The sequence below is a fragment of the Cetorhinus maximus genome, chromosome 3, assembly GCF_964194155.1.
Source record: "Cetorhinus maximus chromosome 3, sCetMax3.hap1.1, whole genome shotgun sequence".
Classification (NCBI taxonomy): domain Eukaryota; kingdom Metazoa; phylum Chordata; class Chondrichthyes; order Lamniformes; family Cetorhinidae; genus Cetorhinus; species Cetorhinus maximus.
Window position 1 is genome coordinate 57,231,873 of NC_135881.1, and position 27,928 is coordinate 57,259,800.

A 27,928-nucleotide genomic window follows, 5' to 3' on the forward strand; every position below is an offset into this window, starting at 1 on the left:
TCTGAAATAAAATGCTGGTATCCATAAAATAACCAGGGTGTGCATGGATTATTGTAAAAGCCTAACTAGTTAACTCATGTCCTTTAGGGGGGAAAAAACCTGCCATCCTTATCTGGTTTGGTCGATCTGTGGCTCCAGTTCGATAATCAATGGGTTGACTCTTAACTGCCCTCCAAAGTGGCCAAGCAAACTAGTTTTTTTTGGACAGGCCATATAAAGATGGGCAATAAATGCTGACCTTGCCAGCTTCACCCACAACCTAAGAATGAATAACCAAGCGAAAATAAAATCAGGCCAATCCTTGTGAAAATGATGTGAAAATCATACCCTAAGCTAGATGTAGTCCTGTTGATAAATAAATGTGTCAATGGACTCTGTAGCTGTCAGCAGAACAAGCATGAAGCTTGGAAGACGAAAACTTAGTAAAAGGCAAAGCGATCATTAAAGCGATGCTAGAAGCACTTCACAATCAAATTACTATTTGTTAACCTAGTAAATTGTGTTTCAATTCAGCAAGGCCCTGTTAATTTCATTGTACTTAATAATTTGTGTTTAGTCATTGCGTTTTCTATTTAAGTTGATAAAAAATTAATTATGTTGAGCTTTGCAATAAGTTTGACTGACAACTGAATCTTTACATTTGATTTTCTGTTTTTTTTTGCACATTATAAATATTCTTTCCAGGCTGTAGCAGACAATACAACCAATCATTTGGTTACCTGAAGAGCCCTGGCTGGCCCAACGTCTATCCTCATAATCTAGATTGTACAATCATTCTGCGAGCCCCAGAGAGCCACAAGATCTCCCTTTTCTTTCATGCCTTTAACATTGAAGGTTTTGGATGCAACTATAACTATTTAGAGGTGAGATGGCTAACTGTTATTATCACAGCATTAAATAATTATCAGCTAGGAAATGACGTGTGGACAATTTCACTGCCTCCTCACTTTAACTCTGATCTCTTAGGGACTCAATTTTAATAGGGAATCCTTTGCTAATTATAAGTTAAATTATGGGAACCAAGTCTAAGCAACATCTTCCAAAAAGATACTTTGGAAAATAGAAGAGGTATTTCCAGTTGCTGTAAAAACAAATTCATAAGTGTTCCACTCAGTGTTACCTCTGCTTGAATTTTTTGGTGGAAAAAGATGAAGTTAAAAGAAGGGATGGCAGAGAGGCTCATTTGCATCAAAGGCACTTATGTGCCCTTACCACAGAGCCATGGTTACATAACCACCTTTCTGAGAATGTTGGGGTAGAATTATCTTTCCAAGCTATGGTTCACTGAGGGAGCAGTGATGAAATTGTACCTTCTCCTGGAATCTGACCTGCAGACAACATTGACTTGGGGAACAGCACTGCCCATGGCAGTAAAGGTGACCACTGCCCTGAACTGCCTTACATTCAAGTACTTCTGAGCTACCAAAAGGGCATCTGCAATATCATTAAATCCTCAGTAGAGAAATGGATCAAGCAGGTCAATGGTCCTTTGTCTATCAAAGCAAACAACTTTATTAGTTTAGCCATGGAAAAATAACATTGGAATGAGCAAGCACTGCATTCTACAATATTCTCCAAATTTCAGAAGTAATCTTGTGACCAAATAATCCCATCCACAGGACTTCATGGCATTCATGAACAGCAAATTCCTGGGGACTCAGGCCACCTTCAATGATTTGTGCTCATATACCCCCAGGTCCTTCTGCCCCTGCACCCCTTTTAGAATTGTACCCTTTATTTTATATTACCTTTCTTTGTTTTTCCTACCAAAAAGTATCATTTCACAATTCTCTGTATTAAATTTCATCTGTCACTTGTCCACCCAAGCTATGCCCTCTTGAAGTTCATTACTATCCTCCTCACAATTCAAAATACTTCCAAGTTTTGTGTCATCTGCAACTTTTGAAATGATGCACTGTTCACCCGATTCCAGGTCATTAATATACATGAAGCAAAGTGGCCCATATACCAACACCTAAGGAAACTCCCTTATGCCTTCCTCCAGTCTGAAAAACAATCATTTACCTCTATTTTCTGTTTCCTGTCTCTCAGCCAAATTGGTATCCAAGCTGTCATCATTCACAATCTCATTATCCTCATCAACCACCTCATCAATCACGTAGTTAAACATAATTTGCTCTTAAAAATCCACGCTAACTTTCCTTGATAAATCCACATTTCTCCCAAGCGACTTTTGATTTTGTCCCAAATTGTTGCTTCTAAAAGCTTTCCCACCACCGAGGTTAAACTGACTGGCTTGCAGTTGCTGTGATTATCCTTACACCCTTCTTTAAATAGGAGTCTAACATTTACAATTCTCCAGTCTCAGGAACCAGCCCTGTGCATTTCAGCAAGTTAAATTGGGGTAGGTGGGAAAAGAACAAAAGGAAAGGTTTGTGATAGGGTAGAAATTAAATGAAAAAAGGGTTCATGGTGCAAGGCTAAAGGGACAAGTAAAGAAACAAAAAATGTGTCTGGAGGAGGTGTGAATGGCAGAATCAAGAATGGCTACCAAATAGCAAAAAAAGAGAAATCAAGCGAGAAAAATCAGGTGTTGCATCTCCTGTGTTTATGTGGAAAGATGTCGTGGAAGGGAAGGGGGTGTTGGGGATGATTGAGTGTGAACCAGGGTATCACTGAGGGAATAGAACTTCAAAATGCTGAAAGGGGAGGGGAAGAAGCGTTTTGTGGTGGCATCACACTGGAGGTGGCAGAAATGGTGGAAGAGATGCAGCATCTTTTCATGTAAATAGAGGCAATGCAAAACCTGCCCTTTTACCTCTTCCCTTCCGACCATCCAGAGCCCCATATTCTTTCAAGGAAAAACAATAACTTACTTGTACTTCTTCCAATTTCATGCACTTTATTCACTGCTCACAATGTGGTCTCCTCTCCATTGGGAAGACCAAACGCTAACTGGGGGATCGCTTTGCGGAAACTCCCGTTCAGTTTGCTAGGGTGCGCCCGAGCCTCTGGTCACCTGTGGTTTTAATCCTCCACCTTGGTCTCACACTGACCTCCCTGTCCTCAGTCTCTTGCAAAATTCCCACGAAGCTCAACATAGAGCGAAAGAATAGTGGCTTGTCTTTGGATTAGGCATTTCTAGACAAACATTGAGGTTAACGATTTTAGATTGTAACCCCTGCTCTCACATTTTGTTTCCTTTCTCTCTGCTGGTTTTGGTTTTTCTCTCTTGTTAACTCTGTTTTTCTCTCCACAGATGCCACCAGGCCTGCTGAGTAGTTCCAACATTTTCTGTTTTTTACTGAATATTATCAGGAGATTAGCGTTACATCTCAAGATGAATTTCTACTCCAAGATCTCACAGAATTTGACTTTTGAGTAGTGCTACTAACACTTAAGTTTAGAAAAGGATTGAACTGTAATTACTTTTTATTTGTTTCAGATAAAAAACGGTACAGATAGTAATGGACAAGTGCTTGGCAGATTCTGTGGTAGTATAGTGCCTGATCCCATCTTCCCCAATTTTCATGCACTTACCCTACATTTTAAAAGTGATATCCTAACAAGTCGCAATGGTTTTGAGATCACCTGGACATCTTCTCCAAATGGTAAGTTGAAACAATAAGAACCCACTTTATCATTCAGTATACAGCATGCAACAACATCTCTGTAAAACTCCAGTAACAACCATTTTGCCAAATGATTAATTTATTCTGCAGGGTATGATAGTAATCATTGAATTTCGGACATTAAATGTAATTTAGGGCTGACTTTCCTCTGCTCTGCTCTAAAGTGGCTCCAGAAAAATAGGTACAAGAAGGAAAATGGGCAAGAATCAGTTGCTCCCAGTCTGCTCCTGAATAACATCGCATGCAATCTTCTGCTGGTGACTCTAATTAACTCCACCAGCCCAGCAATGTAAAATACATGCAAAATAAACATCAGGTTGCTTTATGTACAGAGAGGCTGTGTGCAAATGGTTGGTATGCCAACACCCAAACAAGAGTTTGAACAGACCATCCCCATAAAAAGCTGGCTTTGCTCCTTCCTGAGATCTGGTTTAGATGCTATCATAAATAGCAGGTAAGTGTTGTCGAGAAAGGGCTTTCTTCCAACTTCGCAAATTCGGAAAATAGTTCAGCTAATTCAGTACTGTGACTTTTTGAGATATGAGCTATTTGGAGGTGGAGGAGGTAAAACAATGATATGACCTTTGACAGTTGCTGAAGTTATTCACAAGGTTCTCTCCTGAGCCATTAATAACTGGTTCTCTGTCATACAGAATAAATCCCCCCCCACAACCACCAACACCACCCCCCACCCCACACACACACACGCACACACATCACCCCCACCTTTCCACCTGACCCATAAAACTACTCTGGAGGGAAAGAAAATAGCAGCTTCACTGTTAAACCAATCACAGAATCACAGTGTAGAAGAGGCCCTTCGGCCCATCAAGTCTGCACCAACACATGAGAAACACCTGACCTACCTACCTAATCCCATTTATCAGCACTTGGCCCATAGCCTTGAATGTTATGACGTGCCAAGTGTTCATCCAGGTACTTTTTAAAGGATGTGAGGCAACCCGCCTCCACCACCCTCCCAGGCAGTGCATTCCAGGCCGTCACCACCCTCTGGGTAAAAAGGTTTTTCCTCACATCTCCCCTAAACCTCCTGCCCCTCACCTTGAACTTATGTCCCCTTGTGACTGACCCTTCAACTAAGGGGAACAGCTGCTCCCTATCCACCCTGTCCATGCCCCTCATAATCTTGTACACCTCGATCAGGTCGCTCCTCAGTCTTCTCCGCTCCAACGAAAACAACCCCAAGTCTATTCAAACTCTCTTCATAACTTCAATGTTTCATCCCAGGCAACATCCTGGTGAATCTCCTCTGCACTCCCTTCAGTGCAATCACATCCTTCCTATAATGTGGCGACCAGAACTGCACACAGTACTCCAGCTGTGGCCTCACCAAAGTTCTATACAACTCAAACATGACCTCCCTATTTTTGTAATCTATGCCTCGATTGATAAAGGCAAGTGTCAATCGCCTCCTCCTAGTTATATCATATTCTTCAAACCCGCCTTTGCTTTGCCTGTTGGCACCATGGTGTTGCTCTTTTACCAGCTCCCACCACAACAGATTGGAGCGTTGGGCTGGTCTCCAGCTTGGGGTGCTTTTGGCAGTCATGACACAACAACACAGACACATTTGCAGCAGACAACGGGGTTGAGTTTCTGCCAATTTGCACCAGTAATATCAGCACAAACCCGGAGGAATCAGCTAAAACAGCAGAATTTTCAATGTGAGTTACACCCAAAACAACTGACATTTGTGTTTTCTGCATTCTGTTATGCTGGTTTAAGATTCAATTTTTTGGATCTAGCTCCACCCACAAAACTGACTGTGCCCCAGTTCCAAATTGTGAGATTTTGCCCATTGCACTGGTTTGGGAAGGCTCTTTAAATTGTATTAATTTTCTGAGGCACATAAGCACTAGACGGCAGATTTTATAAGTTTTTTTATATCAAAAAAGATATAATCTACCAAGAAACTGACAAGTGTACATCAATTAAACTATTATATGGTTTAGTATAGTTTTTCAAAATAATTTTCAGTGATTTGAATTAAGGTTACTCATAGGTAGAGGACTGAACATCTTTTCTTAAAATTTTTACTTTGGTGATGTAAACAGGTAACTTATAGTTGGGATTACGGAGACATGACTGCAGGGTGACCAGGGATGGGAACTGAACATCCAGGGGTATTCAGTATTTAGGAAGGACAGACAAAAAGGAAAAGGCAGTGGAGTTGCATTGCTGGTTAAAGAGGAAAATAACGCAATAATGAGGAAAGTTATTAGCTCCGACAATGTGGAATCTGTATGGGTAGAGCTGAGAAACACTAAGGGGCAAAAAACGTTAGTGGGGGTTGTATATAGACCCACCAAACTGTAATGGTGATGTTGGGAATGACATTAAACAGGAAATTAGAGACACATGCAATAAAGGAACATCTGTAATTATGGGTGACTTTAATCTGCATATAGATTGGACAAATAAAATTAGTAACAATACCGAAGAGGAGGAATTCCTGGAGTGTATACGGATTTTCTGGACCAATATGTTGAGGAACCAACGAGAGAACAGGCCATCCTAGACTGGGTATTGTGTAATGAGAAAGGAATAATTGGCAATCTAGTTGTGTGAGGCCTCTTGGGGATGAGCGACCATAATATAAGACAGAATTCTTCATCAAGATGGAGAGTGATGTAGTTGATTCTGAGACCAGGGTCCTGAATCTTAAAAAAGGAAACTATGATGGTATGAGGCGCGAGTTGGGTATGATGGAGTGGGAAACATTACTTCAAGGGATGAAGGTGGATAGGCAATGGCAAACGTTCAAAAAGCGCATGGGTGAACTGCAACAATTGTTTATTCCTGTCTGGCGCAAAAGTAAAATAGGAAAGGTGGCAAAACCATGGCTTACAAGGAAAATTAGAGATAGTATTAGACCCAAGGAAGAGGCATACAAATTGGCCAGGAAAAACAACAGAGCTGAGGACTGGGAGCAGTTCAGAATTCAGCAAAGGAGGACCAAGGGATTGATTAAGAAGGGGAAAATAGAGTACGAGACTAAGCTTGCGGGGAACATAAAAACTGACTGTAAAAGTTTCTATAGATATGTGAAGAGAAAAAGATTGGTGAAGACAAATGTAGGTTCCTTAAAGTCAGAAACAGGGGAATTTATAATGGGGAACAAAGAAATGGCTGACCAACTAAATACATACTTTGGTTCTGTCTTCATAAAGGAGGACACAAATAACATACCAGAAATGTTGGGGAACACGGGGTTTAGTGAGAGGGAGGAACTGAAAGAAATCAGTATTAGTAGAGAAATGGTGTTGGAGAAATTGATGGGATTGAAGTACCGACAAATCCCCAGGGCCTGATAATCTACATCCCAGAGTACTTAAGGAAGTAGCCCTAGAAATAATGGATGCATTGGCGGTCATCTTCCGAGATTGTATAGACTCTGGAACAGTTCCTACAGATTGAAGGGTAGCTAATGTAACCCCACTATTTAAAAAGGGAGGTAGAGAGAAAACAAGGAATTATAGACCAGTCAGCCTGACGTCGGTAGTGGGGAAAATTCTAGAGTCCATTATATAAGTTTTAATAGCTGAGCACTTGGAAAACATTGGCAGAATTGGACAGAGTCAGCATGGAATTACGAAAGGGAAATCATGCTTGACAAATCTGCTGGAATTTTTCGAGGATGTAACTAATAGAGTTGATGAGGGGGAGCCAGTGGATGTGATTATTTGGATTTTCAGAAGGCTTTTGACAAAGTCCCACATAAGAGATTAGCGTGTAAAATTAAAGCGCATGGGATTCGGGGTAGTGTATTGAGATGGATAGGAAACTGGTTGGCAGACAGGAAACAAAGAGTAGGAATAAACAGGTCTTTTTCCGAACGTCAAGCAGTGACTGGTGGGGTGCCGCAGGGATCGGTGCTGGGACCCCAGCTATTCACAATATATATTAATGATTTAGATGAGGGAACTAAATGTAATATCTCCAAATTTGCACAAAGCTGGGTGGGAGGGTGAGCTGTGAGGAGGATGCAGAGTTGCTTCAGTGTGATTTGGACAAGCTGAGTGAGTGGGCAAATGCATGGCAGATGCAGTATAATGTGGATAAATGTGAGGTTATCCACTTTGGTAGCAAAAACAGAAAGACAGATTATTATCTGAATGGCTATAAATTGAGAGAGGGGAATGTACAACGAGACCAGGGTGTCCTCATACACCAGTCGCCAAAGGTAAGCATGCAGGTGCAGCAGGCGGTAAAGAAGGCAAATGGTATGTTAGCCTTCATAGTGAGAAGATTCAAGTACAGGAGCAGGGATGTATTGCTGCAATTATACAGGGCCTTGGTGAGACCACACCTGGAATATTATGTGCAGTTTTAGTCTCCTTATCTGAGGAAGGATGTTCTTGCTTTAGAGGGAGTTCAGCGAAGGTTTACCAGGCTGATTCCTGGGATGGCGGGACTGACATATGAGGAGAGATTGAATTGATTAGGATTATATTCACTGGAGTTCAGAAGAATGAGGGGGGATCTCATAGAAACCTATAAAATTCTAACAGGACTAGAAGGGTAGATGCAGGAAGGATGTTCCTGATGGTGGGGGAGTCCTGAACCAGGGGTCACAGCCTGAGGATACGGGGTAGACCATTTAGGACTGAGATGAGGAGAAATTTCTTCACCCAGAGAGTGGTGAGCCTGTGGAACTCACTATCACAGGAAGTAGTTGAGGCCAAAACATTGTATGTTTTCAAGAAAGAGTTATATATAGCTCCTGGGGCGAAAGGGATCAAAGGATATGGGGAGAAAGTGGGAGCAGGCTGTTGAGTTGGATGATCAGTCGTGATCATAATGAATGGCGGAGCAGGCTCAAAGGACTGAATGGCCTACTCCTGCTCCTATTTTCTATATTTCTATGTTTCTATGTGATAAACATATAAAACTGTTCTAGGCTAACACTCTTTAATACATCAAATATGTAGTTTTTAATGGAAAGAAAAGCAAAGAAATGTTTTCCATTTATTATGCTGCCCAATTGCACTAGTTAATTGAAGATTTTATGTTTATGATTATACAAATAAAATTTATTGCAAACTTGAACTGTAACCTAATCAGCCCAATTTTGAATGTATTTTGGGTACAATGTCCTTACTGTACCCAAAATGGAAACTCTTCTTCAACATCTTTAAATAAATGTGAAATCGCCTAGCATGCAAATCACAGCTCAAAATGGCCATATGTGAATTTCAAAAACCTACTATTCATGATCAAAAGCTGTCCAAATGATAACTTCTCTCCCATTACCTGTTAAATTCTACATTCTTCAGGCTCTTTAATGAAGCTTCTATTTAGCCTGCACCTTTAAAGTTACTGCTAGCTTGAAGGCACAGGTAATACCCAACTTCCTCTTGGTTGCTCCAGTCGTGTGACCTGCTGTGTGCCTGTGATGAACAAATCGGACCTGACTGGAAGACTACCTCAGGTGTACTACCCCTATATTGTTCCCACATGGTACTAAGAATATTTGTGCTTAAATTTCTACACCAGAGGGCTGCTTGACAGTATTATCCCTATAACAAGGAGCGATCAATGCATATGAAGTCATAGGGCAGGACCTTTCGCTCGGCGTGCGGGCGTGCACCTGACACGCCCAAGCGCGAAATTAAACGCATTAACATTGGCCGAGCATGCCAACGTCAACATGCAGTCTCACGATAGTTAGGTTGGCGAGCGCACCGGAGCTGGCAGTGTGCCCGCCGGCAATTAAAAGGCTATTAAGGCCATTAAGTTAACAACTGTGTTGAAATTTTCACTGTCTGTTCACCTTAACAGTTGACAGGCAGACGAAAAGGCTTTTTAGGAAGCGTCATCCATGGGCGGGATACTAGGAAGTTCTGAGGAACAAAGGGACCTTGGCGTGTGTGTCCATAGATCTCTGGAGGCAGAGGGGCATGTTAGTGGGGTGGTGAAAAAGGCAGATGGGACACTTGCCTTTATCAATCGAGGCATAAATTACAAAAGTACGGAGATCATGTTGGAGTTGTATAGAACATAGTGAGGCCACAGCTGGAGTACTGTGTGCAGTCCTGGTCACAACATTATAGGAAGGATGTGATTGCACTGGAGGGGGTGCAGAGGAGATTCACCAGGATGTTGCCTGGGATGAAACATTGAAGTTATGAAGAGAGGTTGAATAGACTTGGGTTGTTTTCGTTGGAGCAGAGAAGACTGAGGGGCGACCTGATCGAGGTGTACAAGATTATGAGGGGCATGGACAGGGTGGATAGGGAGCAGCTGTTCCCCTTAGTTGAAGGGTCAGTCACGAGGGACATAAGTTCAAGGTGAGGGGCAGGAGGTTTAGGGGGGATGTGAGGAAAATCTTTTTTACCCAGAGTGTGGTGATGGTCTGGAATGCGCTGCCTGGGAGGGTGGTGGAGGTGGGTTGCCTCACATCCTTTAAAAAGTACCTGGATGAGCACTTGGCACATCATAACATTCAAGGCTATGGGCTAAGTGCTGGTAAATGGGATTAGGTAGTTAGGTTAGGTGTTTCTCACGTGTCGGTGCAGACTCGATGGGCCGAAGGGCCTCTTCTGCACTGTGTGATTCTGTGATTCAGTATTAGGAAAAGTATGATAGTTTCTTGACAAAAAGCAACCTCAACTAAGAGAAAAATGCTTGACTTGGCTTTGGGACAGCAAGAAACTTTGAAGAACATTTGACAGGTGAGTAATTTAGTTTGGAAGTGTTCTGAATAGAAGCACAACTGTGGAATGCATGGGTTTGATGGGTAAGAATGGGATTGTTCATGTTATGCTTTATTGTTTGTTTTTATGTATTATTTGATCTGTAAGAATACACAGTACACTTTGCACTCACATGATCTTATACTCTCTTTTCTTATAGGAAAGTAACATTACTCCTTTCACATCTGCATCTTACCGTGTGTTTGTGAAATTCCATGCTGAATATGCAGTTATACCCTCTGGATTCAGAATAACATGGACCAGTTAAATGCATCCGAAGAATAAATTAATATTTCCAAAATGTAATAGCAAGCTACTATTTTCCTTCACTTAAATTGTTTAAAATTATGTTGTACTGTGTCACTTTTGTAGTGGCTGAAGTGGAATGCACCTGAAATTTACCAAGTTAACTCATAAATCTTACTTCATAATGATTATAAAAGTGTTGATTTGTAGAAATGCCAGGGCATTTTTGATAGAATAATATTTTAGAAACTTCTAAAGCTAAGTAACAGAAGGAGAACGTATTGTCATTGTAAAGAGGAAGTCAGTTTGAGAATATGGAGGAAACAGATAGAGTTACTGAAAGTTAGATGGAGAGAACGGAAACATGATACCAGTGTGAATAAATTTATACCAGAGGGTATAAAATGAATGTTGTAAAATCAACTTCTAGATAATTTCCGAAGAGAGGAGTGTGTGTGGCATAGCTAGCATGGTTACAATGGAGTTACATATCAGTTCTGGTTACAGGAAGAATATGATCACACTAGAGAGAGTACAAAGGATATTTACAGGGTTGGTGCCAGAAATTGAGAATTTTAGCTTCATGGAAAGATTGGATAGGCTTTTGAACAAAGGAGGCTGAGAGTGATACAATTGAGGTATATAAAAGTATAACGGGTCTAGAGAGCGTAGATAGGAAGGATCTATTCTCTTTCAGAGAAGGCTTTAATCAGTGGGCATAGGTTTAAAGTAATTGAATGAAGGATTAGAGGAGAGTTGATGAGAGATTTTATTACTATGATGGTGGTGGGGGTCTGGAACTCACTGTCTGTAAAGGCGGTTGAGGCAGAAATTCATCACTGTTAAAAAAAATACTTGGATGTGCACTTGTGGTATTTGGCTGGACAGCTCTTTTTCAGCTGATACAGACAGTATGGGCTAAGTGGTTTCCTTCTGTGCTGTAAATTTTATATATGTTAATATTTCTATCAATGGTCCTATTTTGTATGAATGGAAGAAAAACACAAAATAATTGTTTATTGCTTGCATCATAATGAAGACCTACTTTATTCCCTAGAATCCCAATACAAAATGTAGAACTAATGAGTTTTGCCTCTATGCTGGTGTAGAATTTGTGTTAGAATATAATGTTTCTAATAAAGAGTCATGTAAGTCTAAGTGTAATTGGCTGATGATTATTTTCATTGAATTCAATTAAATGAAAAGTAAACACCCCATTAATAATGAAATGAAAGGAACATCTTTCTTGAATCAATACGATAATTATTTTTCATACCAAAATCTAGCAATATATAGTATGTGAAAATAAAAATGATTTTCAGGTGCCTGTAAGCATATAAATTTTAAAACCCTTTTCCATTAAAGTGAAAATAATATGGATTACATTAGTGTTCTGTCACTGCTGAAGGCTAAGAGCCTGATTTTCATCATTGGCTCTGGGATTGCAAGTCAGGACATGTCCCGACATTGCGTTCCCATGTTCTGAAGAAACCCTCATGTACATGTGAGTTTCAGCCCAGGGAGCCAGGGGCAGGCTGGGGTCATGGCCTCCATCTCCTGAAACAGGGTGGATGCACAGGCCAGCAGGTTTTAAGGCCTGCCTCCATTCATTGGAACATCAGCCCCATTCTGTGAGTGACTATTAGACAGAACTCATGAGCCTTATAATAACACTGAGAAGTATTTGAAATGCCCATGAATAAAAAAAAACAATCATCCATTCAAACGCCACTTGAAAAAAAATGCTCTTCTTAGGCACTCATAAAATTGGTAATCAAACAGCCATTCAAACTGCACATGAAAAAAAAACTAATTCATCTCAAGTGCTCATTAATCTGTCAAAACAAACAAACAACTATTCAAAAACCTCTTCAAAACACTTTAATCCTATTAACTATTCATAAAACTGTCAACCAAACAAAGCTCACAGTCCCATTCACTGCTGTGTGAACAACCCCTGCTGAATAAATCCATTAGTGTGGTTTGGAGCTCACCCAAGCATTCATAATGAGATTCCATTGCACATCTGTGTAAACATACCCTTTGGAGTTCAATACACTGGTACCTTTGAAGTTGACTGAACAGATCTGTTCTTTTTTTCAAATGCTGAGCAGATGACTGGACTTTAAATCAAAATAAAAATCAAAGCTCAGGACCTATTCATATTTGTTTCTCAATACTGTTGAATGCAGAAGAGCACTTTAACCTGCAGAGAAAGTATGCTAATACATGAGAACACTTCGACAATGCTGGTCAATTTAAAGCCCTATGATCAATCTCTGCACTAAAAACAATCAACTTATCATACAGCATCTAATTATGACAATTAAATTGGCAAGATCTTTTAACCTTACCTATCAAGTAGTTCCCAGCTCCACACTAGGCTTCACTCAAAGTTCACGAGCTGACTGTCATGTGTTTCACACAAGCTTCAGGAACCTACTCACCTTGCAGAAGCTATCAGTTTCAGGGAAATTCAAAGTTCAGCACACATTTTAAAGGCTGAACCAGAACGTCATTTTGAGGGAATGTTGGGTTACCACCCGCCATGATTTCCATGCCAATCAAAATAGCAGCCTGAAAGAATCGGGTGGGAAATTTAAATTTATGTCCTCAGCCTCCATTTTCAGCCGACTGATATGGGGTTGCCCAGCACTGGGATGGCAAAATCCGGCACTAGGTTCCTAAGATAGATGGAGTGAAAGGATTAAATTTCCTCAATGACAATATTCACGTGTATGTTGTGTGGATCTTGTGCCCACAGATGTGATCCAATCACATTTTCCTCACGTTAATTATCAGGTTTGTGGTAAGTTCCCAATGCTGTACTAGAAGGTGAGGCAGGTAGGAAATCCAGCTAGTCTCGAGTAATGAATTGATGGCTACCGCAACCTAAAGCGCTATGGCGCCAAGGACCAAGAACAGTGATTGAAAGAAACATACCTGATGGTGCTGCAGAAATATCCAATCGCCCATTGCCCACCACTGCACCCCACCCCAAACCAAGTATTGTCTGTGAACGTTTAATTGATTTATAGAAGAGAAGGGAAACAGAAACCTCTGGGGGCTAGGAAATGAACTCATTGAAAGGGATGGTCCAGGTTTAATAGAAGGCCATGGCCTTGGCAGTGAGTATGGAGTAAGTTCACAACTGGACCTGCCTTATTGGAACATAAGAACAGGAACTGGCCATTCAGCCACTCAAGCCTTCTCCATCATTCAGTTAGATCATAGCTGATTGACTCTTTTACCTGCCTTTGATACCCTTACCGAATAAAAATCTATCAATTGGATTCTTGAACATTTCAACTGGCCCAGCATCTAAAGCCTTTTAGGGGAGAGAATTCTATTAATTTTCACTATTGTTTTGTGGGAAGAAGGCCTGGCTGATTTCAGTCCTGAATGATCCAGCTGATACTTTTACACCTTATAACAATCAGCTGGCAAATGGGAACTTAGGAGCTGCCACAGGATCTTCAAGCTGATTGGTTCATGCCCAACATTAGTGGGTGATTTCACAATATGACATTTCCAGCACCAAATGGCACACTTGGTGAGCACGTCTTGGGAAATTGTAGGCATTCACCCTTTGATTCTCCCAAGGTGCATTGCTTGTGAGCATAGCTCTTTAAGTGTCGGATTGTGGAACCATCCCTTATGTGCAATACTACATGACTTGAGTGTGAGACACCAAAGTATGTTGCAATGTCAGAGGTAAGGTGTTGTTTTGGCGTTGAGATGTTAAACAAAGAGCCAATTGCTCTGTTCCATTATTCAGGTGGATGTTGATGGTCATTGTTTTGACACTGTTTTGAAGAAGAGCAGCAAGTCTTGACCATACTGAGAACATTCTTCCCTCAACCAGCATTACCAAGAAATGGACCAGTTGGTTCGTTGTCTGAGGATTGAATTTTCCCCCCCATTGTGGGGGGGGAGTTGTGCGGGGGTAGGCGAGAGCAAGCATTAACCCGATCAGCACCCCTAATCAGGTGCGCGCTGCCATTTTACGCAGGTGGGCCAATTAAGGCCCGCCCAGTGTGACGCACACCCGGAAGCGCTGTGCACTCCCTGTGTGGAGGGGGGGAGGGGATTCGCTGAGTCGGGGCCTGCGCTCTTTCGCGCATGCACGCAAAAGGGTGCAGAAATCTCCCTGAGACTAATCTCAGGGAGATTAGTTTAAGTTCTGAAAAATTTAATAAAGGAAAAAAAAAATTTTAAGGTCATGTCCCCTCATGTGAAACTGTTACATGAGCTGGGACATGTCCATTAATTTTTTTCAAATATTTTTATTTAATTAATAAATCCTTCATGAAACCTCATCCCGCTCGTGGATGAGGTTTCATGAAAAATGCGAAGGCCGCCTGGGCTCTTGGCCTGCCCGCCAACCTTAAGTTTGGACAGGCAGCATTCTTAATAACTTTAATTACTTTCTTAATGGCTTTAATAAGCATTTGACACTTTTGCGGGTGCGCAGCCAATGCGGCTGCGTGCCCGCCAAACTGACAATCTAAATGACGCGCGGTGACATCAGGATCCCCGCCCAACGTCACCGCGCGTCATTTTACGACACGCCCCCGCTCGCTGACCCAAAAATTCTGCCCTTAACGTTGCTTCTGAAATTTTTCCTTGCAGCTGTCACATTTGTCCACATAAAAGTGACCATTCTATTTCAAAGTTATTCATTGTATGTGGGGCATTCTGGAATTTTTCTGAGAAATGTAATAGGTAATACTTAAGTGCGCATTTTTCTAATCAAGTACCCTCAAAAGGGAATTTTAACTCCCAGCTGGGAAAACAGCCTAGCGAATGACTGGTCCCTCCTAAATGGCAATGGGAAATTTAGTCGATTTTAACATGCTGCCGGCTGACTTTCCAGCCAAAATAGCCAGGAAGTCAGAGGTGGAAAGATTGTCAAACCAGAGGCTTCGTGCCAGGCCCAAGGTAAGTATTGGGAGATGGGAGGGGGTTTGGGGTGGGACAGGCTGGGGGCTCTGAGGAGTCAGCAGTTCAGGAAAGGTGGGGCATGGAATGTTTTGCAGGACAAGCCTACACGTTCCTTGTTGGATATACTTGAGCCTTTCTGTTCCTCCCAGCACAAAGAAAAGTTCATCTTACTTTAAACAGCCTTCTTGGTGGCCTTAGCTGGTTGTTTTTGTTGGGGCACCCCACTGATTTTCTGGTTAAGCTGGCATTGGGGTCTTAGTAACAAAGTAGGACCCCAATTTGCAAAAATGTAAGATCTTCCTGCGAGATATAGGTAGGCATCCCATATGTATGAAAAATCAGACATTTAAAAATTAAGGTGGATGGAGGATGAAACAGGTAATTCATCTGCTCTGTTTTAACTGTTGTCCCTCACCCAATTTGCCCTCATAGTTTGTCCTTTACTTTCCTCCCAAAATTAAAAAGTAACAGGGTTTTAAAAAATTGACTGTGTTTCTGTCCTTCAAGTTAATCAATACCTAGCTCAATATACAGGATCTCACACTATTAGCACAATAAATGTCAAGGCTAGGTCTTTAAAGGTTAATAGAACTATGTGACACGATAGTTAAATGTGAGACAGAGACACCATTCTGTTCAGTGTTAGCATATAATGTACAAGAACATTGCTTCTATTTGTTGAAACATGAGCCTATTGTGATAAGGCAAATGCCGTCTTTAGGGTATTCAACAGCTGGTAAGTAATCCTGTGGAACCAAGGAAACAGCCAGTGTTAGAAATTGGAGTTAACTTATTTGGGCTTATGGGCAGGATCTTCTGGTCAGCGAGCGGGGGCGGGGCCCGCTCACCGGCGCGTAAAATGACGTGGGATGACGTCAGGCGGAACTCTCAATGTCACCCCGCGTCATTTCCATTTTCAGGTTGGCAGGGGCGCAGCCGAGTCAGCCTACTGAGGCCGTTGAAAAAGTAATTAAAATCATTAATGGACGTGCCCATCCAACCTTAATGTTGGCGGGCAGGCCGGGTGCCCTGGCGGGCTTCAGAAAAAGCATGAAACCTCATCCACAGGTGGGATGAGGTTTCATGAGGGTATTTAAATTTTTTTTAAAAGTTTCAGAAAAAGTTATGGACATGTCCCAACTCATCTGGCAGTATCACATGAGGGGACATGTCGGAAATTTTTCTATCACTTTTATTGCAAATTTTAATTCAGAGCTCATCTCCCTGAGGCAGCACTTAGCTTCAGGGAGATCAGTGCATTCTTTCGAGTGCATGCGCGACAGAGCGCAATCCTGGTTCAGGGAATCCCCCTCCCACCCCCGCCCGCACGGGGAGCGCATAGCGCTTCCTGGCGGACGTCAAGCTGGGCGGGCCTTAATTGGCCCTCCCACGTAAAATGGTGGCGCGCCCCCAATTGGGGGCACCAATCAGAGGTGCACCCACTCCCGCACTCCGCCCCCCCCCCCCCCCCACCCCCCCAACGGGGGAAAATTTTTCCCTATCAATACTATGTCTTTATATTTATCTTTTTCAGCTGATGCACTTGTTCTCAGGAACTATTTCTTCTATAATTTTGGGTTATATAAGACGATAATACATAGGAGCAGTAGTAGGCCATTCAGCCCATCGAGTCTGCTCCGCCATTCAATGAGATCATGGCTAATCTGATAATCCTCAACTCCACTTTCCAGCCTTTTTCCCCATAACCATTGATTCCCTTACTGATTAAAAATCTGTCTGTCTCAGCCTTGAATAAACTTAATGACCCAGCCTCTACAGCCCTCTGTGGTAAAGAATTCCACAGATTGACTACCCCCTGAGAGATTAAATTCCTCCTCATATTTTTCTCCCTTCTTAGCAAACAAAAGTATATGAGTAAAAAGAGTTATAATATCAATAAAAACCTTACCAGACTACTTATCCATGTGTTAAGTGCCACTTTGAAGATTCCAATCTCTCCAAGAATGGATTCATGAACACTGGCAAAAAGGTGGAGGAAAAAGAAAAATATTCTTGTTGTACAAATAAAAACAAAAATTAGTCACGTGCTAGGGAACTGAAATAGAAACAGGACATGCTCAAAATACACAGCAGGCACCTGTAAGAGAAAAGACAAGTTCATGTTTCAAGTGTGAAAATGTTTGAAGGATATTGTAATTTAGTGGTCACCTCACCAGATTAAGCATTTTGAGAATTTGAATACAGTTTAAACAACCTGGAAATAAAAAGCTCCAAAAACCAAACAGGTTCATTAATGTCCTTACCTCTGACCTATATGTGGCTCCTCAATCCCATACCAGTGTAATCAATTGCCCTCTGAAATGGCCTAGCTAGCCATTCAGTTTTATCAAAGCATTACCAGCAAGGCTGACTGCCATCTTCCCAGGTTAACTAGAATTGGACAATAAATTTTGGCCTTGACAGTGAGGCTCACATTCCAAGAATAATACTTTTTAAAAGAAGCCTCCTGAAAAGGCAACTTAACTTTTCCCTTTACAAGTGCTGCCTGGCCTGCTGTATATTTCCAATAATTCCTATTTCAATTTTCCCTTGTGAATATCTGGTTAAGGACTTAATGTTGAACGGTTACATTGTTCACAGCTGATATGAAAAGAGAGTATTCTGCATTAGTTCCAATCCTTCTCATGATTTTATCAAATGTGACAGAAGTGAGAAATACAGAGAAAATTCTTTTGTGAAAGATCTTGGGTGCAGTGGATGCAAGATGTATTGGCAAAGGAGAAGGAGCAAGAACCAAGGAGCACAGGTGATGTGGGAGGCACATTACTTTGTTGGTAGATTAAAAATCAATAACTTTAGTGTGATTTGACAATTTTGTTGTCTGATTCAGTATGTTATTTAGTGTAGTAAACTAACATGGTCAGAAGCCATTTTGAATTAATCCAGGAGGCATTTTAGAAACTAACCAGTTACCGCATTATTGGAAACTAACCAGGACAAGTACTGAGCCTCAACTGGGAGACAGTTGAAGAATCTGTAATTAATCAACAAATGTACTGGTAAGGCTGCTAATATAACCTGATACAGAAAGTATGTCATGTTTTATGTTTCAAAATTATTAACACTTAACTTTAATATACCAATTGTACATTATGAGAAGTCTGTATATTGTGAAATGTGTTTCTTAAACCATGTTGGAAAGATATGGTGTGCTAAAGCTGAAGCCTTCATCACCTTGGGAAGTTACATTAAAATGAGTTAAGAATAAGGCAATGTATTACTGTGTGGGAAATGGTCACATGAAGCATTCTGAGTAGCCCCCATTGTATTAATGCATGAGGAGATGCTCACGGGTATCAGGAACCAATTGTAAATCAGCAGACGGTTAAGTTGACTGATTATTGTTTGACAGTTAGACTAGTTCGAGCTAATGAAAATGTGAGCTAATGAAAATGTGAGCTGAGGGTATAAATATGGAAGTTTCAGGAATCCATTTTGTTAGCATGTTATTAATATTGAGTGACTAGAGGTTATCATCACTTCACGCCTTTGTTTGATCACTCGAGGGAGCCATGAGAAGTCTGTTTGGTTGTGAGGTTAAGCTTTTTCCTTTGATTGGTAATTGAAACGTTGTCTTCTATCTTTTTAACTTGTTACCTTTCCACCTTTTAATTGTCAATAAACCTTTTGAATTTACCATTACACTTCAAATGGTTACGTCTAAAGCGAACCAAATAATTGCTTAGATAATTCACAAGTGGGTGTTTATTGCAAATTATTTGTACCCCATAAATGAGCAGTGGCATTAGTGCCGACTACAAATTGCAGGAGGTGTCAGCTGTGGCTCAGTTCATAGCACCCTCGCCTTTGAATCAGAAGGTTGTGGGTTCATGTCCCACTCCCGGAAACCAAGAACTGTGAATGTACTCGAAAGAGTTACATGCAATCTGTTGATAACTCGAAAGAGTTACAACTTGCAGTTGGTATTAGTAAGCAACAGGTGTACCATAGCAGAGTTGGTGTATGTTGCAATGTGGCCCAGTCACAGATAGAGTTGAACTGCAGACAACTTTCTGAGTGGAAACATTTGGGGGAGAATTTTCTCCCCGTCATGTAGGCTGGGGGGAGTGCGCGCAGGCGGGTGCGCAGCCAATCGCCACCTGCGATTGGCTGGGCGCCGCCATTTTACATGGGCGGGCCAATTAAGGCCCGCACAGCGTGACACGCACCCGGAAGTGCTCAGCACTCTCTGTGCGGGCGGGGGAAGGAGGGAGAGTCGGGGCCTGCGCTCTTGCACGCATGTACGCGAAAGAGCGCAGAAATCTCCCTGAGGCACGGAGCTGCCTCAGGGAGATTAACTTCATTATGAAAAATGGATAAAAAGAATTTTAAATATTACTCAGACATATCTCGTCATGTGACAGTGTCACATGAGCTGGGACATGTTTATGTATTTCAATAAAAAATGTTATTTAATTTATAAAGCCTTCATGAAACCTCATCCCACCTGTGGATGAGGTTTCAGGAGAAATGTGAAGGCCACCTGGGCTCTTCACCTGCCCACCAACCTTAAGGTTGGACGGGCAGCCCTGTTAATGATTTCAGTTGGTTTTTAAATGGCCTTCACAGGCCTTTGACAGTTCAGCGGGCACGCAGCCAACTCTGGTGCATGCCCGCTGAAATGAAGATCAGAATGACACGCAATGACATTGGGATGCATGCCCGACATCACCGCGCATCATTTTATGCATCGGTGAGCAGGGCCTACCCCCCCGCTCACTGACTAGAAGATTCAGACCTTGGTTTATTTACAATACAGCCAGCAGCAACTACACATGTGCTTTCAACTCCATCTCTATCTCTACAATGACTGAGGAGGTAGCCTGCGCTGCTAACACATTGGTTTACACAGATCATGTAGTCTTACATCACTACACTATTCTTAAAGGTACAGTCCAACATTTAACAAAACCATAATTACTACAATGTATGAGAAGGTTCAGGTTTTCTGGGAGTCTGTGCTGAGCATTTGCTACCAAAACCCACAGGGATGGTCAGATATTGAGAATGCACGATCTGTGGCAATGAAATCAACATTGACTTCAATTCTAAGGGCAAATCCAGACATCCATAATAGACAATCTTGATTTAGCCACTTTTTGTTTTGCCTTTTGAGCAATGATGCATTTTTTTCCGCAGAGTGAAAGAATAACAGAGTGTAACTTACATTAAAAAATTATGTAATTTTATTTAGCTGTGCAGTGGCATTGTGTACTTATTTGAATGTTTAATTTTTCTATAATGTTTTATTAAGTGCTCTCTGCATAATCTGTTCTACCAATTGCTCCCCTAGTTGAGATGGTAGATGGTTGCATAGCCAGGCGGTTAGCTGCAGAGAATATGGATTGCCTATTACTGCTATGTGTATCTACCCATCTGTATTGCTGTTAAGTTTTTTGTATGTTGGAGTTACTGTGACCTTACTGTATTAGAAAGCAATGGCTATTATTCTTACAAATGGCTACCCCCATAGCACAGAACCAAGTGTGAGTGAATGCGATTAAGTTTGTGAGAGGAGGGCCCGTGGACCTGGCTGCCAATTGAGGCATTAATTGCCCACTTAAGGGCCTCATCCTGCTGTCATTGGTATTAATGTGAGTGTGCCAACTGGTTGTTATCGTGCCCTTCATTGAATGGCACTACTGAAGGGCATACCCTCAAGAAATCCATTGACTTGTCAGCATATGGAAAGGTGGGCTTCAATGAGTTATCAGAATCTTTCCATTATTATTTAATTGCAAACAAAATTGATAAAATTGTAGGCTGAATTTAATGTCCTCGCCCATGGCCAGTTTTGTGGCAGGGGGGCGTTTAATCAAGTGGGGGGCTGGCGGGTGGGATCCCCATCACCATCCACCCTCCACCCTGATTAAGTCCATGGCGGGAAGGCCTGTGGATGCCTTCCCAACCCTCTGTCAATTGAGGCATTAATTGCCCACTTAAGATCCTCATCCTGCCACTGCTGGCATTAACCCAGAAGTGGGCCGGGGGCTGGCCATGCGGGGAACATGACAAGCAAACCCGTGTGGGGTTGCTTGCAGGCTCGAGGGCCCTCATTCAAAGGCACTCAGTGCCTGATTAAGGGACCCAGTACCAGGAAGGGGGGTGCCTTTCTGCCACCACACCCCCACCCCCACGCACAACCCCCGCCCCACGAGCCTCCTCCTGACATCACTCACCTGTGGACCAGGATGCAGTGACGATCCTAGGCCTCACGTGGGTGTTGTGCCAGCAGCAGCACCCCACCCACCCCCCCTTCCCCAGTGGTGCTGCCATTTAATAAAGCTTCCAGCCTCTGATTGGCCAGCAGCTCTCAGCAGGCAGGACTTAGTTCCACCTCTGGCTTTCTTGATCTTGAAGAAGGCACAACCCAATCCAGTTAAGGCCCTTAATGCGGCGGGCCTTCTCTAATAGAGACAACACAAGGCTCTCCAGCTGACTGGCAAGACTCTCCATTGCCTCCATTAAATAATGCCTTGTATCTTACAGCTTAACTCCACAGCCTCTAAAGTAATAGTGAAAACATTCATCTGAGATGATCATATTGAGCCATTGGACTTTGTAACTGAGGTCCCTAAGTGCTTGTGGCTAATAGCAAACTGGAGAATGGGCAAATGTTGCTTCACGATAGCATACATATGGCAGCATATATCTGAGTGTTAGAATCGCTCAGTATTCAGGCCAGATTGGTCTCCACTTTGAGTTTACTCAATAAAGTAAGGCAGAAATTCCTGCACAGCAGCAACTCTTTAGAGGATGTCCCTACTATTTACAGAGAGGAGAGTTTGGTTTGCATACAGAAACTCAGAGGTTGGAATTTTATATCCCCTCACCAAGGATGGCCAGGCAGGTGGAGGGCTGTATACTCGGATGGCATGCCGATGGGGCACAGTGCCCCTCGCCTGCCCACCTCTACTGGAACTTTACCAGTGGCATAGTAGGTGTTGGGCAGCCCTTGCGTCAATTGAGGCCCATAAGTGGCAAATTAAGTGCCACTTAAAGGCCCCCTCCCATCATTACGTGCTGATGCTACCAGGTAAACTCTGGAGGCCTGCCTGCAACCTCAGGGGGAGGGCCCCTCCTGTCTGGGCACCCTATGTCCAATAGAGGCCCACCAAAGGGTAATTGCCACCAACACTTGCTCTCCCCACCCCCCCCCCCCCCCACCCATCACAGCCCCTCCAACCTTCTCACCGCCGTCTGCCTGATCGACCCCAGAAAAGGTACTTACCTTGGCATCCAGCTTCCTCCACGGCTTCTCGTCCCTGCAGTCCCAGCAGTGGCCACCGGTCCTAGTGCCAGTACTTGGACTGGGGAGCTGCCAGCTCTCTGATTTTCATTGGGTGGGCCTCAGAAAGGCATAGGGTTCCCAAACAGGCAGGCTCCTCCCCCGAGGCTGCAGCCAAGCTGCCAGGGTTTACCTGATGACTTTGCCTCACGGTGATGGGAGGAGGCTCTCATGACATTTAATTGGCCACTTATGGGCCTCAATTGAAGCAAGGACAAGTGGGCTGTCCAACCTTTACCCTACCACTGGTAAAAGTCCAGTGGAGATGGGTAAGCAATGGGCACATGCCCTGCACAATACCACCCAATTATATGCCCACATGCACCCCCTCCCCCCATGCCTGCCAGCCCACCCTGGAAGACAGGACATTCTCCTATATGGGGTTGGAAGCCATGACATCAGTTAACAGCCTAACAGCCATTAAGTCTGTTCATGGTTTCCCAGTCCAGTGGAGGCAGGTTGACTCCCAATTTTTCAGCTTGGCAGTGCGGGGGGAGGCGGGGAGGTGTGGGGTGTTCAGAGCCACCACCTCCATGAAATTTTCCTGCTAGTCTTAGAAAATATCTTGGCAAAAAATTGGCATAACAGGTATGAAGGGGATGATCATTCACAGGATGCCAAGGTAGTCCACCAAGAAAAACGCAACACTCCTCGATTGTGTCAATCTTTCATGGGAAATTCCCTCACTTCCTCATGTAGGGGGGTTACAGTGCATCTCAGAGGGAAAACAGGGGAAATTTTGACACGAAACACTTTAACACTATCTGAAATAGTCACAATAAAACAGTTCACTCAGAGCAAAACTGGCAGGGACCATGTGAAAGGGGTTCCCCACCCGATACTTCTCAAACCACGGCCACATATTCCACACCAGCAGGACCCAGACAGCTGACCAAAAAAACCAACCCTATAGTCTTCAGTCATCACTTAATGCAATTGCATTCTCTGGAACTGCATATTTTGTTAACTGATAAATTATTAAGGGAGACATACATTTCTTCCAATTTTTTGAACAGTGGAATGTGCTTGTTACAGAGACGGAAGCAATCCCAGGCTACATCACGTACTTATAGTGAATTATGACATTATTATCACATTTAGGGTTTGTTCATTAATAGGAAATGAGCAGATTCTCCAAGAATTCATAAAAAACAAAATATTACATAGAGGTACAGTTATAAATTAGTATAAATATTAAACATTATCATAAATATTTTACCTTCCTGTTATTTATATTGCATTTATTGGATACCTTTCTGGTGAGTCATTGGACATGTTTATTTTTTTCCTTCCCCACAGTCTACAGAACTGGAATCTGGATCTTTTCTTTAAAGGAAAAGCACAGTTTCCTCAGTGTACCGAGACATGCATAAGCCGAAAAAAGACACCTATCAAAATATATCCATGTGCACATTTACAATACATAAAAACAAGGACACAATGTATGAACCCCAAACCCCCACCCCACCTCCTCCGGCACCGCATAGAGACCAACTCCAAGTTAAAACCCAGACAATTGTTACTATTTGAAGAAAAAATTGAGGGGGAAGTAGACAGTTTAAATTCTGATACTGTAGCTACCAACTAAAGCTTTACAAGTATAAATTAAAAAGATTAATGAGCATGCACAAAATGATAGCTGAATTCCCACAGAGGGTCAGTGCCTATGTACTTAAACATATGGAGGGAGTGCTGCTTCTGACTGCTGCTGAGAGTTTGAGGAATGCTATTGGGATAGTCAACTCTTCTCAATACTTGTGAAGTGAGTAGTAACAGACCAAGCTGCAGAATTATTTTAAGACCTTAAAATTTGAATTTAAATTAAAATAAAATTTAAAAATGCACTTCACACCTGCACCATTTTACTGTCTTTTGAATTTAAAATGTTGAAATGGTTTTGGAGTCAAAAATTCAATATGACTGCAGCATAAAAGATTCCAGAGACTAATAATGTGTAGATATTTCTATTAATATTGACAATATTGAGCTGACTTATGTTTGGAAATGTCAGCAGGAATGAGAATATGAAATAACCTAATGAAAAGAGAAAGATTGGAAATGTTGGAAATCTTAAAAATGTAAATTTCCAGTAGTCTCACCTTTTTACAAAATAGTTTATTATTTTGTTTGTTTTTTTATTACTATGAGGCTGCAATTTGAATGGAAGACTTTCATGCTTGGAAAGGGATATATCTGTGAATTAATCGAAGCATTTTAATCATTAATCCCATTATACTGGAGAAAACTAACTGCCTCCTACACAGACATGTTTTTATGTGCTTGCTGATGTTGATTACTTTGTAAACATTGGCTTCATTTTGGAAAGATTTCTAATCCTGCATCTGTTCCTGCCAGAAATAACCAAGAGCTAAAATTGGAGCCACTTCAAATTATCAAAAGCCCTAAGAAAATTGACCTTTGTATATCATGTAGGTTTTACTGGCAGATAGGAAGGATTTTCACTGTTGTTTATTGCTGAAACAGAAGGAAGGAAACAAGAAGGTTTGGGGTATCACACTGTTTTTGTCTTAAGTTGATCCAGAACGTTACAGTGAAAAACTCAATCATGTGTCTGCCTAGAAAGGTAAGCAATACTTTCTATCTGAAATAGCAAGTAGCACTTCAATATTTACCTATCATATAATGTGTCAGACACTTCTATAAAGTAAACCAAACCTCCTTTATAATTTTAAAATAAGATTTAAAAGTGCTGAAGCTGAGTTCTAACATTTGCGGTGCCATTATTAATGATGCTTTGGATTAAAATTAAATGCATCATGGACCTTTGGATAATTTTATTTTAGAAGCAAAGACCTTATTAACTAGGCACAAGTAGAACTGAAAAAGGAACAAACTTGCATTTGTATAGTGTCTCTCATGTCCTAAGGTTATCCCAAAGCATCCCACAGCCAGTGCAGTACTTTTGAACTGCAGTCAGTGTTGTAATGTAAATAGCACATCAAGGTTCCACAAATAGCAGTGACAATAAATGACCAGACAATCTGTTTTGAAGGTGTTGGTTGGGAGATAATATTGGCCAGGACACCAGGAGGCCTCTCCTGCTTGTCTTTAAGTAGTGTCATGCGGATGTTTACTTCCAACTGAAAGGGTGCACAGGGTCTCAGTTTAACATCTCATCTAAAGGACAGAACCTTTGACAGTGCAGTTCACCCTCAATACTACACCTAAGTGTCAATTTAGATTATGTGCTCAAGTCTCTAGAGAGTGATTTGAACCCACTAGTTCTGGCTGACAGTGCTGCCACAGAGGCAAGTCTGACACTTGTATTTGTTTGCTATATTATTTTCCGTTTCATAACATAAATAAAATGTCGTCACTATTTTAGTCTTATTTTATTCTTATTCCCTTAGTTATTCCCTTGCATCCAAGATCTTCTTGTTCCCTGTGTTGGCCATTGCTGAGATAGGGTGGCACTTATTGATGCCATCAATACTATTGTATAAAGTGACCTACCCGAAGAGCTTTTATCACCTTCTCCAGGTGACCATCCAAGACCAGTTAAAGGTTACTCTCAATACAATGATTTGTTTACTACAAGAATGCTAGATTATAAAATCTTAGGCCAGAATTTTACACCCCTACCCCAGCAGTGGGCTGGCAGGAGTAGGGAAGTGCTGTGCCCATTGCCTTCCTGTGTCTGGTGGCATTTTACCAGCAGCAGGATAGGTGGCACATGTCCCAGCCACCCTTAGGCCAATTGAGTCCCCTGGTGGCCAATTAATGGTATACCCTGGCAGCCTGCCTGCTGATGCAGTTGTGGGGAAGGGAGGGGGGTGGTCCCTCTCTCACGATCAACCCCTGATCCCCCCTGAGGGGGTATGCTGCACGCCTAACTGGCCCCAGCGAACCCACCTCACACATCTCTCTTCTGGACCCCCAGCGATACTGCTGGTCTGGGGCCTGCTGCAGTCACAGCTGTGACCGCCACTCCTGGTGGTACTACTAGGACTGAAACTGCTGCTGGCCCTCCGATTGGCTGGCAGCTCTTGGAGGCAGGATATCCTACCTTAGGGCGCCAGGTACAAGAGTTTCAGCAACTAATTGTCTGAGCCTCGTAAAATAGAGCCATGGCTTCCAGGACCAGCAGAAACGAGCTCGCCCCTGACATTTTCGGCCACCTCCATGTTAAATGCCAGCCATAGAATTCTACAGCACCGAATGGAGGTATTTGACTGATTACACCTACGCCAGTTCTAGCTTTTCCTTGTTTGATTTCCCCCATTCATTCTCCATACCCTTTTATACTTTTCCTTTCAAATATTTTCTACTTCTCATTCAAAAGCTATGATGAGTTCTTTCCCTATCAGAACAGCCATTATCACCCCCTCAGAAAATCCACTCTTGACCTCGCTGACTACCATCTCTCTAGCTGTTCAATATGCTATTGCCTCAGATCTGTGACACACCTCTCCTATGTCTCACTTCTTTAAACTCTTCCACAGTCTGAATTCAAGTATGGCGGCTTCTTGTAGCTTATTGTGCATGAACCCTATTAAAATCCATGTGGCTTCAGCAACTGCTATCCAATCATGTATGCAATATAAACATTCTGAGTTACCACAGGGTTCTCTCATCTCTTGCCAAAGTTATAGCGGTTGATCTGGAGATCCAGCTCAGAACCATTGCTCAGGGTGTTGGTGGAATTAGGTCTTGCACAAGTGGGGAAAATCAGATTAGCAGGCGCGATGTGCAATTACTATACCTTACCATACGATTCCCAATTCAAATGTGGAATTTTCAGATCATAAGAATTAATGCACTTGGAAATTGCAATAATATTGCACTTTTTATGGGAAAATTTACATTACTGAGTGCTACAAATTATGAACACATCATGACACTATCCAAAATATCTCATAGCAATTGGCAAGATCCTTTCCATGATATCACACACAATCTACATTCAGAAATGTGGAGGAAGTGTGTTGTTTTCAGTAGAGCAGAGCAATGTGGGTGCCATCAATTACCTCTGGGACCTTGGGGAAGCCAACATAAAATCAGACGGTCTAATCTTGCTTCTGCCTTGTTGTGATACATATGTCAGCCCCCAGTTCTTTAATCCTCGTCACATGCTGTGCCAGCTGTATCTGCGTATGGGC

At 42.2% G+C, this 27,928-nt stretch overlaps 2 protein-coding genes across 2 annotated transcripts in view; both read left to right on the top strand.

The window, feature by feature from the left end:
* The window catches only part of cubn (cubilin (intrinsic factor-cobalamin receptor)), a 481,327-nt gene extending 469,614 nt beyond the window's left edge, over positions 1-11,713 (top strand). Inside the window, exons 61-64 of the mRNA XM_078535601.1 lie at positions 685-863; positions 3,407-3,572; positions 5,360-5,397; positions 10,470-11,713. Coding sequence (XP_078391727.1) covers positions 685-863; positions 3,407-3,572; positions 5,360-5,397; positions 10,470-10,577 — 491 coding nt within the window. The 3' untranslated portion in view covers positions 10,578-11,713. The remainder of the gene's footprint in view (positions 1-684; positions 864-3,406; positions 3,573-5,359; positions 5,398-10,469) is intronic.
* A 13,410-nt stretch (positions 11,714-25,123) lies between these two features.
* Positions 25,124-27,928, top strand: part of rsu1 (Ras suppressor protein 1) — a 239,300-nt gene continuing 236,495 nt past the window's right edge. Inside the window, exon 1 of the mRNA XM_078538409.1 lies at positions 25,124-25,392. Within this exon, the coding sequence (XP_078394535.1) occupies positions 25,375-25,392 (18 nt within the window). The 5' untranslated portion in view covers positions 25,124-25,374. The remainder of the gene's footprint in view (positions 25,393-27,928) is intronic.